Source organism: Pleuronectes platessa, chromosome 12 (genome assembly GCF_947347685.1).
Source record: "Pleuronectes platessa chromosome 12, fPlePla1.1, whole genome shotgun sequence".
Taxonomy (NCBI): domain Eukaryota; kingdom Metazoa; phylum Chordata; class Actinopteri; order Pleuronectiformes; family Pleuronectidae; genus Pleuronectes; species Pleuronectes platessa.
In genome coordinates, this window is record NC_070637.1 from 14,067,306 (window position 1) to 14,086,299 (window position 18,994).

Here is an 18,994-nt window from a genome sequence, read left to right on the forward strand (position 1 = left end):
CCCACCCCCCCCCCCCAACACACACACACCCACACCCAGATGTGTTTGGCTCTGTCTATAATCATCTCACCCTGACAGTGCTGAAATTGTTTTTGTTGTAAGATATATGTGACTGCGCTCGAAGACACATTTTCACGAGTAAACAATATTTTAACTTAACCATTGTCGTCTACTCCCAGTAGCATCAGGTAATGAACAGAGCTCTACTCTACTACTGCTCCAAAATTTAGAAAGCGAATGGAGATGTTAACAGCCGCCACTTAACCCGCTTCACGTGAATTCTTGCCGCCGTAAACTCGGCTGTGAAATTCAATTTCTCCCACCAAAGGATATGGATACACCGAAGGAAATCTTTGTGCTTTATGATCCAGCCGGAGCTGTAATCCAGCCGTGTCGTCCTCCACGGTGCAATATAAAAATCTGTACAATATATATCTGGCCGTGAAGAAACACCCTGTGAGAACGTGGTGTTGACTTGTGCCTTTGTGCTGAATGAGCTGACGACTTTAGCACGTTGGAATTAATGATTATTGATTATTAACTGTGTTCTCTGATCTCCCCTCCTATTGTACCGTTCGTTATTCTGCACAGTTCCACAATGCTGCCCTCAATTAGCCGGACAAATTGTATTCTATGAAACAGACGTGTATATGATCATGTGTGGACACGAACCCGGCACTCAGGTCAGTGGCTTTTGCGACTCAAAGCCACGGGACGCTCTGTAGTGTGATGACTGTGAGGATAATCTTTAGCACACATGCTGTCTCGGAGGGGAGCTGTGGAAAGTTGGCTCTGAGTGGACCGGCCTTCCTGAAGAAACTGTGAGGTAGGCTGCTATTTTTATCAGGGCTTTTTTTTGTTTTTGTTAAATGTGTATGTGGTTGTTTTTTTCTCTTGGCACATGGATGACTATGATGGGAATGAGGTGTTTTGACGCTTTTCTTTACACAAGAGCAAGATTTTTGATTTGTGATATAGTGCTGTGCTCCTGCAGAACATCTGAGTCAGGATTCCCTTTCAATTATTCACCGTCAAGTTGTCTTTTGCTGTCGGAGCTTCCATCTTCCCTCGGTATGAAAGCCGCTGTCATGATTGCTCCTTTCAGGGGCGGTGATAAGGTGCTATACGCTCCCCACCAGGACTCTCATGTTGTTACAGTTCAGTTCACATCCATGATGTAGAAATTGAAGACGGATGGAGGATGAAAATTGATTTAATCTGGTTCCTGTTTTCTTTCTCCCCTTTGTTTTCAGTATATATCTGAGAGCTTAAAAAGCCCTCTTTCATGCTATGCCGAAACCTGTGCTCCATAAAGTGCTGCTTTTCACATCTGTTTCTTTCTTAGCGCACAAGAAGGGAGAATAGTCCCTTTCTTTTATGCGCAATGCTTTCCAGTGCAGAAACATGCTTGCCCTGTTTGATTTTTATTTAATATTTTGAAGCATCCATCATCTGCTTGCTCTCCAAAACCCTTGTGTGTAAAATATATTGATCTCCGGAGACAAACTAGCGCAGAGACATCCTTTTTCCTGTCAAAGCGAATCTGTTTGCGTAATCTACACGAAACCTAAAGAGTATCGTCGGTTTGCAGAGTTTAATCTTAAATATGTTGTTGATGTAGTTGTTTCTATTTGTCTGATGACCTTGATTTCTGAGGTTTGTACTGTGGTGATACAAATATCCAACATTTAAATTTGAGTGAAACACCAAAATGCTTCAACTATTCGTGTTAGCTTGACCCCCCACACATCCCCCCCCCCCCATCTTTCTGATACCTTACAAAAACACTATTTTTCCTTTTCTCACAGACGTCAGATAAACCGTTTCAAACTGCTACTTTTACTTGCCAAATATCAAATCCTCCTCCACGTGAAACCTCACCTCAAACTTGAAAGATTCTGCTCATCTGTGTTACATTGATTCCAAAAAGCAGGAAAGCCCCCGAAGGCCAGATCTTTGACGTGACCCTCTGCAGCTGGTATTTGTCAAGATAAAATGTAGCTGCTGAGTTAAATGTTAAAAGGGCCGGTTAGGGTTAAGTGATTGATGCAATTATCATTGATTTTGAAAGAAACGTTGAAAAGGCATAGGTTTCCTTGAGAAGTCAAGATGCATCAGATATAAATGATGAATTACATTTATTATGGATGTAACAACAAGAGATTTCTCAACCTTGTATTTAGACAGGAAATTATTAGATATAATTAGTTGCATAACATATTTATTTAAAAAGTTCTGAATACAGTATGCAAACTCAACCTTGTGCTCTTTGGCAGCAGAGTGATTAAAGAAATAATTTGCTCTAATTCTGTGCTTCTGCAGAAGGTTTTTTTTATTATCCCAGATTTACAGTCATCTGAAAAGAATTTAAGCCACAGTGTCATTATTTCAAATGAATGAACTTATTTCTATTATTTTTCAGGGAATTGCAGCAGAAAAGAAAATCACGTTATCCATTTTTGGCAGAAGCAATAATCAGTATGTGAAAAACCAAATAAAAGCTTTAAAATAAGGGTTTAAAAGTTCAATTCTTTAAAAAATTGTATCTGCCTGACCGCATGTTTTCCTGCACCTCACAGAGGCATGCATATGTAATAAAAGGTAATACGCTCAAAGGCTTTTAAAAATGTTTTGATAAACATCAGCCTTGAAGTGCGGCTAAAAAAAAAGAAACTTTTTCAGGGCCGATCATATGAGTCCCCGCCCCCCCCCCCCCCCCCCCCCCCACCCACCCCTCCTCCCCGACAGCGAGGTAGGGCTCTCTCATCACGGAGCAGTTTAGCGCGGTGAGATGGTTGAATGCTAGGACTTCATTAAGCCCCTCTATTGTTAACATCTGGGTTCAGGAGAATGGCTCTTTCTCTGGTGAATGTTGCCCGGCCTTAACAAGGGATTTTATTACACCATGCAGTTGACATTGGCAGCAGTGGCACGTCTGGCTATGGAAACCTCCTCCACTGTTCAGGTCACAGGAGATCAATCAAAGCAGCGCGTTTCCCTGAAGCGTTCAGTTCTCACCAGAGCAGGGAGGTGAATGTGCATCTAATCTTGTTCGGGAATCGAGATAACTCAGATTGTTTTGAAATGCCTCCACAGTGGAGAAAACACTCAGTCTCTTCATAAATCATATGTGCAAACTGTGCAAACACATGCATTCCAGTTTTGTTTTCTGCTCATACTTTATTTATCTACTGTCATCCCGGCCCAATGTGAAGCACTTATCCATCATATCGCTGCATTTGCCATTTTGCTTCACATCACTTCCTCTCTCCCTCACTCCCTCGCCCATCCCTCTCTGTTTTGAATCCCCCTCCCTGCTCGGGATGTGGCTGCCATGGCAACTGCTGAATCATCCCCCGCCACCACCGGTAGCCGCTCCCTCTAATTCCACCTCCTCGTGCAGCGAGGCCCTCCATCTTCCGGGCCTGCATTAGCAAATTGGCCGCACGCTTCAATTTCCCCATATCAGCTGCAGCGGTCTGTGCAGGTCAGTCTCGGAGGAGTCTCGGGGGTGCGGCAGCAGTCGGCCGAACAGCAGCCATTCGGATGGGTAACGTACCCACTACGGTGAAGCACTGCCTGAGCTACGAGCAACTGGTCCAGGACTACCCATGGCTGAGGCGCTGGCTGCAGGAGGAGAAGGTAGGCGTCCGGTTTTCTCTTGTTTCTTAATCGGCTGCACATGCTCTGCCACATGACTCTCTCATGACAGGGAGGCTGCACAGAGGCCGGCTGATGATGACGGCACTGATGCTGCGTGCTGCTTATGTAACAGTCAACTGAAACTCTGCTCTGTGATATTTACATTCAGTCTAACCGGCCAAGAAGCTCTTACATTATGTAACTTCTTGTTTTGGTTTTGTTGCTCGCACAATTCTTGAATGGTTGAGTCTGATTATCTGCTCTAATAAATCCCCTGTGGGGGTTTTCAACTGTAAGGGGGGTTGTGAAGACCAAGCACTCAAACATTAAAATGCATTGACAGAATGCACTTAATGTATCAGAAGTAGTAGTAGTATAAATGAAGCATTAACTTGTACACAAAGCAGCATTTCATTGTTGAACTGTATATCTCTACAGTAATAGTAATAGTTCCATCTGTAAAGAAAAGGTTTATTCTGTGTATTTCTTGTGTGTTTCATTGTCCGCCTCATTCTGACTGTCTGCTGCTGAATCTCATCCTATCTCATCCCATCTTGTTTATGGTGGAGTTCATTCATAAGTGTATATTACAGATGTCACGTCACTCAATTGTTGTTTTTTTTTACCTCCGCCTCCCAAGTAATGCTCTCACCTGTGTTAGGTTGTCGGATTATACAGAAAACCACATAAGTGGAGTGGAGGGTTGGAGCCTGAGGCTGAGAGGAACCCATTACATTTTGGGAAAGATTAAAAGGCACAGGGCCAGGATTTAGCTTTTGTACTTTCTTTACCACAACAACAACGTTTTAAAATGTTTTGTTTATTTTTCATTTCCTGTGTATTTATACTACAAGAACAATGATGTGTAGGATTGTATAGACTTGGATGAGGTATGCTCTTTCCTGAGTGCCGCGCGAGTTAGCCAATATTTTAACCCCCCCCAAAAAAGTGATATTTAATCTCAGTTTGGGTTTTAAAGTTCAACCTGATCTTAAAAGAGGGTATATAAAGTTGGACGACTTGACAGTCTGCATTCTAAAATGATGAGGTTCACATCAGGGAAATACCTCCGATCCTCAGAATATCCCTTGTGGTTTGTGCGGAGTTACCCTCGACTTCTCTCCCAGTTTTCTCTCTGTGACGCATCTCCTGTGTTTGCATCCTTATGGCCTGACAAGCTCAGTTCTGTTTTGGTTCTCGGGTTTCATTTGGCTTTGAGGTACAGAGTGTTGCTCATGTTAGAAATGTCATGTCCCGGAGCATCTCCCGGCTAAAGAATGACTGAGGGCCCTTCCTCTCCTGACTCTCTTTTCTATCTCCAGACCAGCACGACCCAACAGTATCCAGAGTTTGTTAAAATCGTTGAGGTTGGGCCCAGAGATGGACTTCAGAATGAAAAGGTATACACTATCATCTCGGTCAGGAATCTCAATTATATTTATATGCGCCCTTGATTTGTCACCCCTGGATACCCCCATTTTTCCTGTATCTGTCATACATAAAACAATCCGTAGCATATGGGTTCTGTGCCATAATTGCCAGGAGCATGTGTTTCACATTTTCCTTGAAATTGAATAGGAAAGATGACACGACTTCTGGTTTAGTTTACTCTGCTTAGCATGTCACAGTCTGATCATTTCCTTATTGCACGCCACCAGTTTTACAGATTGCACTGGATGCAGGAATAATCTTGTTTGCCACAACGTGTTATTACGTGGAATGTTGTATAGTTTTGATGGACCCTAAAAATATCAAGCCAGATTCAGCATGCCAAAGTAGACGTTGATGAAATTTCCAAGCAGCATGGCAAAGAGAACGAAATAAATGTCTTCCAGTTGTACCTCCCATCTTGAGTGGAATCAAATCCAGAGTCTTTTCACTTTCAATCTTCCCCAGGAAATAGTCCCAACAGGGATAAAAATCCAGCTGATAGACATGCTGTCACGAACAGGCCTGCCTGTGATCGAGGCCACCAGCTTTGTGTCTGCAAAGTGGGTACCTCAGGTAATACCTCCTCTTTATGCATAGAGAAACAGTGCTGATTGAACTTTCTCTCTCATCTGAATAAACCCTGCAGCTCCAGCATCCTAGCAAAGAATATTATAAGACACTCATCCTATACAGTCACCTTCTCATTCACTGCGGTAAATTGTTCCATCATTTACTTCCTGCACAAACATGACAGTTTATTGTTAAAAGCTGAAAAATGCAACAAAAAAAAAAGTGTTTTCTGTCGTTTGAGGATTTTCTGCTCTGCGCCAGCTTGTGAAAACATTAGCACGGGATGATGTTTTCTCAGGAACACGTTGAGATGCTGTGAAAGGTTTATTTTCCTACATCATATGTTTTCTCCCCCTTCACTTAGATGGCCGATCACACCAATGTGCTCAGGGGAATCCAGAGAACACCTCACGTTCAGTACCCCGTGTTGACACCTAACATGCAGGGTTTCCAGGACGCTGTAAGCATGAATTATTAATTCAGCACAATGATCTCTGCTATGGACCACAACTGTTTACTCGTGCTTGTCAATTTGAGTTACTTCTTGTTTTGCCTGTGCTTACGTAAGTGTCACTCCAGCACAGGTTTACCAGTTCATTTCCCTCTCCTGTGTTTAGGTAGCAGCCGGTGCTACTGAAGTGGCCGTGTTTGGCTCAGCGTCCGAAACCTTCAGTAAAAAAAATATTAACTGCTCCATTGATGAAAGCATGCTGAGGTTTGAGGAGGTCATTAACTCTGCCAAGGAGCGACACATTCCAGTCCGCGGGTGAGTAGTCTCCTCTCCACACATCCGTCCATTGTCACTTAGAGAGAAAAACAGTTTGTTCACTTTCTGGTTCTGCTCTGATGATCACATTTCTGTCCTCACTCCAAACAAAACACTTTCTATAACGTTTCTATATGGAGGAGGAAACACGCAACTCAGTAATGATACCTCTTATAGCAAGGTTCCAGATGTCCACCAGGTTATATCTGTGCATTACAAGAACCACACGTCCAGATGGACATTAAAGCAAAGCAAACAGGGTGAGTTACTGCTGGATAGAGGTGGGCCTTTTGTTACACGAGGGAAAAGTAAGGCAAACTTGAAGATAACATGAAGTTCTCTGTTTAAAAACTAGAATGACACTAAGTAGAGTGCATACCTCTGCAAAGGCCCAACAGAATCGCACAGTCACAAAATGTGTCTTTTCCAATCAATACCCATGAATTATTCCCTGGGAAATCAGTGAAAATGTTAAAAAAAAATCTCGTAATTAATAAAATATACTGATCCAGATTTGCATCAAAACTTAATGGGTTTATCTCCTGACACACACCACATCCCTCCACCTAGTTTATCGGTGATCCGTCCAGGAGTTTTTGCTTTATCTAGTTCACAAACAAACAAATGGACAGACGGTCAAGGGTGAAAACATAACTTATATGTACCTTACTTATACATAACCGTAGGCTTTGATGGGCGACATGACAGCTCCCCGAAAGTGAAATCAAACCGTTTTGAATGCCTTGTAGTGGCTGGCTGCCGTACAGGTCATAAACCCAGCCTCCTCCATGTTAACTGGTGGGACACAGACCTGTCAGCAGCAGGTTGTTTTTTAATTCGTTATCTGATGCAGGATGAGACGCCATGATCGACAGTTGAGACTGACTCATTACTGTTTGCCGGTATTGGGTAAACCTCAATATTGCGGCTAAAAAAATCGATTCACCTGATGTGAACAAAAATCTTGTAAATCTTTATTTTTTTATTACCCTGGGATTTCTTGTAGCAAAACAGATGAATTGCTAAAATGTCAGAGGCCAAACAAAAATTATATTTTTATTTAAACTGAGTGAGTTCATCTATCAATAACAGAAAAGTTAGAGTGAGAGAGAGTGAAAAATATTTGGCCGGTCCAAATGGTGCTTTTTACTTCAGCAACTGTGACCTACATATAAATCTGTTATCAGGAACACATACAAGAATCATAGTAATAAAACATTCAGCAGCTTCGACTTCTCTACATTAAAGTGAATTGTTACTCCATCCACTGCAGTGGTCGAGTTTTTATAGTTGGTGAAAACCACCACAAGCTATTAAATGTTACACACGTGTATTGAATGTCTCACAGAGTTGTGTTCTTTCAGATATGTGTCTTGTGCGCTGGGATGTCCCCACGAGGGAAACATTGAACCTTCCAAAGTTGCCGAGGTGAGATTTGTTTTGCGCCTTCCTGCTCTACAGTCACGTTCAAAGTGTCAAAGATTTACTATTGAAAATATTAATGCAAAGTCATTTTATTTTTATATCAACATTAAATAAAGACATGTTTTGTAGACAGACATTTAACTGGAGGCTTACATTGGTAAAAGGTTATTTAAATATTGCTGCCAGTTTTACATTCATGATTTTGCATTGAATGTTTCTCTCATTGAATTTTCAAATCCATTCATAAGGTGATGCTTGTGTCATTAAACAAGAGAGGAGGCTTTTATCTTTTACCGCAAATACCGCAAAAGTCTTTTCTGAAAATTAATAAATTTGTATTATGATGCAAAAACAAGTGATTCACTGTAAAAACTCATTTTCACCTTTCCATGCATGAGACACAGAGCTTGTTGTTCTTTGCTTTCAGCCTGAACTGATTTAAAAATTAAAAATTACATACTTTATTCTCTCTGATTTCAATGAAGACACAAACTTGAAACAACATTTCCATACTGGATCAACATTAACAGCTGATTTCGCTTTGACATTTTTGTCTCACTATTCCTTAGGTGGCAAAGAGGTTATATGACATGGGCTGTTATGAGATTTCTTTGGGGGACACCATCGGGGTGGGAACTCCAGGTTCCATGTTAAAGATGCTGCAGAGTGTGATGAAGGAGGTTCCTGCAAACGCTCTGGCGGTTCACTGCCATGACACGTATGGGCAAGCACTGCCCAACATCCTGACTGCACTCCAGGTAAGAGTTAAAAATATATATCAACGACTTCAACCATCAATACTGACCATAATGAATGATTGTTATAAATGTTATTATTTGCCTTACCATTAATAGAAGGAAAATAATAGTAGAGTTAATGGGGGAAAATGTGATTGAGTTGAGACTTTCTATAAACTCTGTCTATATTGGCCTTACAACCAAATGAGAAATTAGCCGGAACATTTTCAGAATTTTGCCAAGCTGCTTCAACTTGTTCACATTTGACCCGCTGTACTTTCATAGTTTTAACAGCTCTGTGATGTAAAGGATGATTGTAAAAACTAAGACGAACCCACCCAAAAACATCCAATATAGATATATTTCAAACTCCAAGGATACACCCAATGAGATCAACAACTTTGTCTACAAGAGACACAAAAGACATGAATATCATAACAGTGAGAGCCCAGGGAGAAAAGAGGGAAAAAGAAAATCACACAGAAACACACCAGCTCCCCCGAACACAATATCATTGTTAATACAGGATCAATCTTTTTTCAAACATTTATAAAAAAATGTATAAGTTGGTAATAAACGCTCACCGCACCTAACATTTCTGGAAGTCCTTACATGAAGGGGAACAGCTCCAAGTCTGCTCCAGAAGTTGGGTGGAGGGACCAGTGAATTCTGGGAAAAGTAAAGCGCTTGCAAATTTGTCAAACCCGGCTAGAAATCAAACAGACATATTTGCAAACAGAGTGAAGCAGAGACCTGACATCCGTGACGATCTGATGAAAGGCTGCAAACCTACGAGGATGAATGGTTGCAAACGTCTAAGGCAACTCTGAAGAATAGAGTTACTAAAGATAGTCATTCTGTGCGGTTTGGAGTTTCACCTCCAATTTCTCTTTGACAAGAAAAGTATGAAAGGAACCTCTTGATCTGTTTTTGAGAAGTGGCAGTACTTTATCTGTGGAGGGCCTTCAACTAGCAGTAGGAGGAGGTTGAAAGTGTTGATTCTTTCGTTGTGCAAGCACGAGACCTCAATGCATTATCCTCTCCATTCATCACATCCTCTTAAGATAAATAGTCTGGCATCTTTTCTTCCTGCTTTCCCCGTTGCTTGGCAAAGATTCTCCGGGCACCTTCACATGCACGTCCTTCTCCTCATGATGAATATAAATATTCTTGTGGAGAGCCGCAGGCCGACCGTGGATAAATGCCCAGCCTTTGCGTACATCAACGTTGTTACCCACAATGACATAAAGAGGAGCCACCAGATGTGGAAGCCGCGTCCAAAGTTGAGGTGGTGATGCTTGTTCCAGGATATCTTTCAACTTCCTTAAGTAACTGCCAACTCTGCAGAGATCACACGTCTGTTCTGAGGCTTTAAATCATATTTCCTTCCCTGGGTATTCGTATGTTCGCTGCTCGTAATCCATCTTTTAAATTTTCAACGCACAAGTTGCTGAACATTTGAACACAGCATCTTGGAAAGCAAGCACTGATTAGTTTTGGCTGGATTCAAGGAAAGGCATTGGAATTCTCATGAACTAGTGCAGTGCCTGCTCTTAAGCTACTTGTCCTCTTGTCCTGTGTTAATGCTCTGGAGCTACGTCTTATTATTCTTGTCATTAGTGAGTCCTCCTCAAACATTACTACAGTTTCACTTTTTATTGTTTCTGTGCTTGATGATGTGCGCACAGCTTTTTTTAAAACCGTCTACAGTGCAGAGGGTCAGTGGGAAAAACTTAGTGTTCATCCTACCTGGTTCATCTGCAATGACGGTAGTCATTATAAGATGAAAATGAAATGACTTTAATTTTTATTCACGTGTTTAATTGATTTACTTAGTTTGTGTTCTTTTTTTCCATTCATAACATATCGGCTGTTTCAGTGGCCTGCTAAGCAACCGATCTAATCTTCAGACCCTAGTTCACAACTTTTCAAAATTAGAACATTGTCATTTAGATTGACATGAATTGACTTGAATGAATGTTGGGCTTTTAGTTTGAAGACAAATTGCTCAAAAGGAAGCGACTGTGTGAACGTTATGGTTTCAGTTTATCTGTGTCTGTCAGTCTGATGTGGTCAAATAAAAATAATCAAACTATCAAAATGATCTGGCAGCAATTGTAACCCACAGTTAGACCCAGTCACAAACCACAGCTGTAGTTTATCTGAGGACGTAGAAGAAGACATGTTCTACTCCACAGACAGACGGCAAACTGCCCCTCCCCCATTGGCTGCTACAAAGCACTAGTCGCCTGTTTATTTGAAATTTATTAATAAACGCATCACATGCCCACATCGCATCAAACTCAACAATGCACTTTCACAGGCAATTTACACCACACATACCAAGTGTGAAGCCAATAAGATGAACAGTTTGTCCACATACAGACTGACAGACTGACAGAAAGACGACAAACATTTGTTGAATAACTCAGTAGATTAGGTCATTTGTGGTAGTTTGAATTAGAGCCACACTGTAGAAAACTAATTCTTACATTTCGAGAGTAAAGTCATAATATGACGAGAACGAAGCTGTAAAAATACAAGAATAAAGTCGGGATTTTACGAGAATTAAACTGGTGATTTTAGGCAACATGTTACTTCAGAAAAGCCGCCTGCGCCTGTGTTAAAATGATGAGCCTTGTATCTTGTGAAACTATTCTTCAGTATAGCAGTGAGTCTTTTGGTACATCGGCACCACATTTTCTTAAGTATCTGTACTTTGAAAAGATTGCACAAGAAACTAGGTTTATTCAGACTAAAGAAGCCCAAAGACCTGAAGGAGGAAAATTTACTTATTTTTCTCTCTCAAACTTTAAGAATATATATTTTTATATTATTCTGACTTTATTCACGTAGAATTAAAACTTAATTCCCATCATCTTAGCATATTACTTTTTTCTTGTAAAATGTCCACTTTGTTTTTCGTATTATTGCGACTTAATTCTCGTCAATTACAATGTCAGATTTCTTTTCTTCAACATGGCCCAATAAAATAAGTGTGGACAAGTTCTCTTAAGCAAGTATTTTAAGTTTGAGTATGGAGCTGAAAGATATTTATGAAACTCACTGTTAACCTGAATCTGCCCTTTAGCTTAAAAACAGTTTTTAAGTTTATGATGTTATGAATGCGTCCTCTGTTCGGCGAGCAGTGAGACCCCTCGAAAACAAAAGTGTAGGTCACAATGAGACACACAGAAAACCAGAAGCCGTCAGTCAACAAGGAAAAGGGGCATTAAGAAACATGATCCAAGCCTCCCCATCAAAAGATGATTCACAAACTGCCCACTGGAAAAAAAAATTCCCAGAATCTTAATGAACATAAGATATTTCCAAAGGGCCCTTCCATCACGGCACACGAGTATTGTGAAGAAGTAAACAACTCGATGGACGATTACGTTAACATACTCACAAATATATGATGAGGCTTTAAACCCCTGTAGAAGAAAAGCTCCCGTCAAGGTGTTTTTCACCTCTTTGCCGACGGTGGGTATAAAAGGGACATAAATCCAGACATAAAACAGAGGCAACGCAGATATGGCTGTATCAGTTCTCTGGAGCACATTGTCACTGCAAGGGGAGGAAGCTCATTGGGGGCTGGGTGGGTCAACAGATGTGAGGGGGGTCAGATACAAAGGCTCACCTATTCACTGTCTGTCGGACAAAGCGACCGAGAGCTAGGTGGATAGGAGGGCCCTGGGGGACTCCTAACTCATCTGTCGCTTGGCTGTTGAACCCTGACAATGCTCTGCTTAAAGACCAGAGGAAAACGATCCTCTCGTTCGCCCGCTGCTGAGCATGTGATGAACGGCGCCGCAGCCGCAGACCCAACACTTTATTGTGCAGGGGATAAATATGCTTTTGTGATTTTTTTCCAAGTTTGCATACATCGTAAATTCACCGGACCCTTACACAGTTTCACCCAAGAATAAAAGAGTTAGACCTATAAACAGAACTAGAATATGGTTCTAGTAGAGCGCATATCTCCGGCAACAGTTCCCTTAAAGTCGCTCAAGCTAAATGATACACACATATAGATATCGGTCACCTGAATATGCCACTTTGTTTTCGTAAAAATCCGTGAACTATTCCCTGGGAAATCAGTGAAAATGTTTAAAAAAAACGCCCTTTTTCACAACATTAAACAAAGTGATGAAAGAAACTCCTGGACCAGCCCCCTGATCCGGATCTGCACCAAAATTTCATTAGTTTCTCCCTGACACTCAGAACATCCTTTCATCAATCTTGTCATAATCTGTACGTACATTTTTTGCATAATCTTGCTTTAAAAACTAAAAGTAACAACAGACAAACAAATAGGGTTGAAAACACCTCAGAGGTCACAAGAGTTACACTCCAAACAAAGACAAACATTTTTACGGGGGTTGTACGTATATATAATTGCATGTTCTTATATTTTTCAATATCCTCATGCTGAAAGAAAATTATTAAGTTTATATCCCTGATGGGAATAAAGACTTGTTCAAATAACTCGATAGAGAAGATACTTTGATCTTCTATGTAAAAACTTTATGATTCCATGTGCAAAGTAATACATATCTTTTAGGTTAGTTATAATTTTGGGCGGCTCAGTGAAGAAGTGCAGAGGGATGGTGAAATTCCTTTGTGAATCACACTTAACAATGATTCATCGCAGCTGCCCCGTGGACACAGGGAGTAATAGCAGCCGCGGATATTTAGCCCACCATTTGCTCAACCATAAACAAGATGGAAATGAAAGATTTTATCATCGTTTTTCATTATTGTGTGCCAGAAGTCCACACCACCAACTGGGAGAGAAATGAATTCCCCCAGTGCTGTCAGCCCTGAGTCACCTCTTTTGTTCTTGATAAAGACATTCCTCAGTCTTTGTACCTTTTTCTTTTTTTCAGGAAGTCTGGGGGGGCTTTGTTACAAACCTACTCCTGGCAGGTCACACAATGACAATGTATGTACTTAGATTTCACAGGCTTGGCAAGGAAAATTATTTATTCCTGCCTGCAATTTGGGTGTATTGTGCACTGCTGCAGCTGGGAAATACAGTACAACCTGTTCATGCTCACACATGGAGCGGGTGTGCATAACATCTGAACAACTAAATTTAACTTTAATTATGTTACAATTAACAATTTAGTGTATGTACATACTTATATAAAAATTGCAATGATCATAAAGAACATGATTGTTGTTTTTTTGGTTGTTGTTGTTTTTCTTGTTCTTGTTCTTGTTCTTGTTCTTGTTCTTCGTCCATCATCATCATCATCATCATCATCATCAGCGGCACCACATTTGTTTTGTGTATTGTGAGGTGCCATTTTTCATTTTCATTTATAGAGAAACACAATCTTAGCATCAAAGCTAATAACAACTAATTTCACAGTGTAAAAGATACAAATATAAAAAACTGATTATATTGAATATCAAATGATCAGCTGCCACCTGCACATAACAAACTGAGCCTCTTGAGCTTGAAATTAACTAGAAATTCTTTGATAAATTGAAACTTATTTCATTCTAATTGGTTGTTCTGCATTCATGAAACCCAGTTATCCATGAAGAGGTAAATTTTGAAGGTGATGTACTTGATTATAAAGCTCCGAATATTTGTGTTGAAATAAATCCTAGAGTTAAAAATAAAAAGTAATTTATTTGGTTTAGAATGTTTGTTTTGTTTATCGCCGAGTACCCCCCCCCCCCCAATACCTGGGTTCTTCTTTCCCGTGGCGAGGCTGTTCATGCGTTCCTGGAAAGAAGCTGTATATGTGTCAGCGGTGGATCTGTCACACTTTTCTTTCAGCTTCCCGGTTTATGTAGTTGTGGGTAAAGCATCACTGCTTCATATCCTTCAGTGAACACACACACTCCCTCTGTCTCGCTGACGCAGTTCTCAAACCAAAATGGGAGCTTGTCCATCCTCAGCCTCGTCCACTCACTGTGTAAAATGTCAACAAGTTTATCCAGCCCCCCCCCCCCCCTCCCAAAAAAATTGAAAGTTTGAAAATGTACTGTGTCGTTACCCTGGAATGTATTGTTTTTACACAGCCACAGCTCGGTGGACATAGACTTGTTCACACTGAGCGCACATCTGGCTTTCGGGCAGTGTGAAGCGAACGCTGGCGAGCTCGAGCTGCTGACCACCAATCCCCTGCGTGGTTACTGTCCAGAGGAACACGGGGGGCATGCTGCTGAAGGGTCGGTTTTGTTCTCCTCGGAAACAGTACGCTGAGAACCCCCGGCCTTACACGGCTGGCAGCTGAGCGCGAGAGAGTTGGCATGGCAGATTACAACTCCGTGTTTATACTACAAAAATGATGCCTAGTACAATATCCTGCTCTGGCTTTCACCAAGGTCTGGAAATCTCGTGCACACCGGAGTAGATCTCCTCCTCTTTCTACACCACCTCCTCCTCCTCTTCCCTCGCCAACACAAACAGCAATTACAGGCTGGCTCAGACAGCCCCCTGAAAGAAGTAGGTTCTTGTCTGGGGGGAAAAGCAACCAATTAGCAGCATTGTTAAAAAAGAAATAAGGGAAAAGAAAAAAGGGCAAGAGAGATTCCTTTAATATAGCTTGTCTGGTCCTGCTCCGTAGGGTGAAAAGTCCTCCATGACCCGCTGCCACTGCGAGGATCAGCTTGTTAATTTTCTCTCACCCTGGGATCCTCTGACATCTGGCTCGGCGACGGAAGCTGGAAAATTTCTTTAATATTCCCAATGACGATCCCGAGGATCTGTGGAAAACATCCTGAGACCCTAAGTCCATAATGAATCTGAGAAACTGAAGGTCTTGATTCATCGTATTTTTTTTTTTTTTGGGGTGTTAAAACAAAGAGTACGCTCATGGCTCGATACATTCAATATGGCAAGTCACGACTGTTCTATCTCTTTGTGTAACGTCTGCTTTCAGAGGACGTTGAAAGTAAATGTGAATGAATGAACTCGACCTGTCAGCATTACATTACATAAAGCAGGACTATCTTTTAAAAAACAAAATAGTCAAATATAAAAAATAATGCTTAATAGATTTTCATTGGGAGACCAGACTCTTGCAGTCAATGAAAATTTGACATTAAGAAAGAAACTGAACATTTTCCCCCACGATATCCATCCTGAGCAGCCACAGATGTATTCATACATGTGAAAGAAATGATCAATGGCATTAACAGCACATTTCAGAGGTAACGCTACGATTCCCTGAATTGTTGGCGTGATGTAAGCAGACACCGTCCAGCCGAGGAACAAATGCCTTCTCAATGTGAAAGGAAAAATGAATCCCCACGGTTCAGGGGCAGAGCAGAGCACTGTAAAAACACGAGTAACCAGGAGAAACAGAACCATATGAAATGTTCTGTTCAGCATGGATAATGTTCCTCTTATATGAGACGAGGCCGTAATTATGTGGTGCTGGTGTTTTGAGCTGACAAAGAGGATGACTAAGCCGTACTGTGGGACATACCGTGCCCACTCATCTTCAAAACACGAGCCCACAGTTCTCCTGAACAGCTGTAAGACACGACCGCAGCCATCGGGGAGGCGCGCTGCTGCGGCTAGAACAATTCAGCAGGAACAAGGATCTTTGTTCCTGGCTTTTCCTTTTTTTTTTACCTGAGGTGAAGTTTACATGGAGTTGCTGAATGTCTCTGCTGTGTTCCCTATTGCAGATGGGGGTCTGCGTGGTGGACTCGGCAGTAGCCGGCCTGGGAGGCTGCCCGTACGCTCAGGGTTCGTCTGGCAACGTTTCAACAGAGGATGTTCTCTACATGCTCAGTGGCATGGGCATTGAAACAGTGAGTATGTCTTTACAGTACACTCTCACAGAGCTGCTGGTATTTTATGTCTTTATAATCCCAACACGTTGGCCAAACTCACACAATCATCCAGAGCTTATTTAAAGTAAAGGATCCCTGTGCTCGGAACAGGTTTATTTAATAATATCTGTGGTTTCACACAACTTGAACAATGTCCTCAGTGTCACATGCACCTTCAGGAACAATTTATTTAACAATTCCTACCCCTGCTGGTGGAAAACCTTCACTACACTTTAGTTTCCTGTCTCCTGTTGCACACGATCACACCTTCTGTTCGTCCCGCCCACATGATTCCTCCTCTCAGATGTTGCATTTTAAGTGATGCTAAATATTTGTTGCAGGGTGTGAACCTTGCCAAAGTGATGGAGGCTGGTGATTTTATCTGCGGAGCTTTGAGTCGCCAGACAAACTCCAGGGTTGCTCAGGCCAGAGGCAGAACACTGTGACGCTGCTGTGATGAAGGATTCCCCATTTAAAAGTGTTTCCCCTGTTCTTGCTGCCTTTCAGTTTCTTGACTATGCTGCTGTATTTAATAATTACTGGTCTGAAACTAATACTTGCATGATTGCGCTTTAAAACCAGCTCCTTCGTTTTTCAGTTTCCTGTTTTTCTGTTCAGTTTTGGTGCTTATTCCACTCAAAGACTCAATCATGTTGCAGAAATATAATTTCCGCTTATCTTCTGATCTGTATTGTTGGACATTACAAAAGAACAAGGACAGCTCACAGCCGCTTAAAAGTATCCAGAGGGAGACGAGGACCACATCAAGTATTCTTCATCAAAAGAGGTCAAGACTGATGACTTGATGAGTCATGAACACATTTTGGCGGAAGGTTTTTTAAATGTTCACATTAATTCAACTCTGACAAATAAATCCAGTACACATCTGCGACTTTTATCACTTTGCAAAGCTCAGTGGCCTTAAAAGCTAAGTAGCAAGAGGATGAGAACAGTTTTGAGTCGTTTCTTTTGCTTTGGCTATTTGCCGAGCCCAGTAGGTGAGATTCTGTATGAATAGCAATTAAATAAAATAAATAACTATTTTAAAAGCCACCACTGAAAAGTGTTTGCCCTCAGGTGTCCCAAAGAGGATTTAAGAAGTGCCCCTTGATTGTTTTTTGACATTAAAAAAACATTTACCATTACATAAGCTACTGATTGTATGAAAATCAAATGTGGTCGTGTTTTATCTGTGTTTTTCATGTGCTCTCTGTAAAAACATCTTTCGATGCTGAATTTGAATGAACTTCATCTTATTGTGCTATGTGAAAGCGGAATAATTCCATTTATGTTGTATCATGTTGAAAAAAATTAAAATCAGCCATTTGGTAATTTTATTTTCACGTCCTCTAAATAAATAAAAAAAATTAAAAGCTGTATGGTGCATGTCTCTGTCCTCGGGGCTCAGGATACATCTGGTTTTCTATCCACTGAGCTAATTCTCATCAACTGTAGTCACCTGATGTCCCTGTAGTAAACCAGTAAAGGCTTAAATACGATGCCACAGTGAAAGACGAGTGGACTCTGGGAGTGAAAGATGATTCAAACTCAACTCAAATGATTTTAAGGAGCAGATGCCTAGATATTCGCATAAGTGTATTAAAATGTGATTGATCCATCTTCATCACAGATGCAAACAAAAATCCATAATAAAATAGATTGCTATCCAAAAATAAGAATTGATGCAATACATTTTTTATACAGATCTGCTTGTAGATTCCGGCAAATCAGATGCTATAAGTCCAATAATCATGAAATGTGTGATTTCTCAGAGAAGGGCTCTGGAAATAAGGAAATCCTAATTACTGGAGGTGTGTCGATCAACTGGGTAAAGCTATTTCAGTTGTTCTCTAACTGGAGCTGATTCAACATACTAACGTTTTATAGCACTGAGCACCAAGTAACATTTTGTCTGATGGGAAAAATCATTGGTTATGCTTGTTTGACCACACTGTAAACTGAAGTAAAATATCTAAAAAGGTTCACGTGTCCTTCCTTGGCCCATACCTCAGTCTTCTTCCAAGTTATAATAAAACTAGTTCAGTAGCTTTTACATAATCCTACAGACAGACAAACAAACTGCAATGAAAACATAACTTGGTGTATATATATCACAAGGTCCTTATGATTCATCCTCTTGGAGCTATTAACTCAACTGAAATGTCTTCCTAAAGTAATTTACGGCAGCAAGCCACCCTCAGCTGCAGCAGTTATGTAAAGCTCTCTCTCACACATGAAGTCCTGTAGACACATTGATAAATCATCATCCGATCAATAATATAACCCCTCTCAGCATCATCCTGTGGGAGGAAGATTCTAAGAAAATCTGAAACCCTCAGAGTAAAACTGAGCAGTCTCCAAGAGAGAGCAAAGCCCCGAATTCCACTTTGAGGATGAGCAAAACATCCATCTCCTCCTCTCCTGTATTTTCAACCTCCTCTCTTCACACCTTGAAATGAACCGAGACACCTGTCAGGGGATGTCAGGTCTCTGACTGTGTCACACACACAAACAGCAGATGTACAGTGAGCAAAAAACCCATCTCCTTTCCTCTTACCACCCTTTATAAGTGAAGTCAGTTTAAAATGCTCACTGACTGAGACCTGACATTCCCTGAGCA

The 18,994-nt window shown here is 41.1% G+C and overlaps 1 protein-coding gene across 1 annotated transcript; it reads left to right on the top strand.

Annotated features, from left to right (window-relative positions):
* Positions 1–642: 642 nt before the first annotated feature.
* Positions 643–17,750, top strand: hmgcll1 (3-hydroxymethyl-3-methylglutaryl-CoA lyase-like 1). The gene is made up of 10 exons (XM_053435956.1): positions 643–826; positions 3,488–3,642; positions 4,965–5,042; positions 5,539–5,646; positions 6,008–6,103; positions 6,261–6,409; positions 7,774–7,837; positions 8,404–8,592; positions 16,228–16,353; positions 16,716–17,750. Exons 2-10 carry the CDS (start codon positions 3,547–3,549, stop codon positions 16,818–16,820), a joined length of 1,011 nt encoding a protein of 336 aa, XP_053291931.1. The 5' UTR covers positions 643–826; positions 3,488–3,546; the 3' UTR covers positions 16,821–17,750.
* The last annotated feature ends 1,244 nt before the right edge of the window (positions 17,751–18,994 follow it).

What these genes read in the sequence shown, in the direction of transcription:
- hmgcll1 (XM_053435956.1), top strand. Translation starts at nt 3,547, where the DNA reads ATGGGTAACGTACCCACTACGGTGAAGCACTGCCTGAGCTACGAGCAA. An exon ending in GCTGGCTGCAGGAGGAGAAG is followed by an intron (nt 3,643 to 4,964) that starts GTAGGCGTCCGG and finishes TTCTATCTCCAG; the next exon opens with ACCAGCACGACCCAACAGTA. An exon ending in GTGGCATGGGCATTGAAACA is followed by an intron (nt 16,354 to 16,715) that starts GTGAGTATGTCT and finishes TATTTGTTGCAG; the next exon opens with GGTGTGAACCTTGCCAAAGT.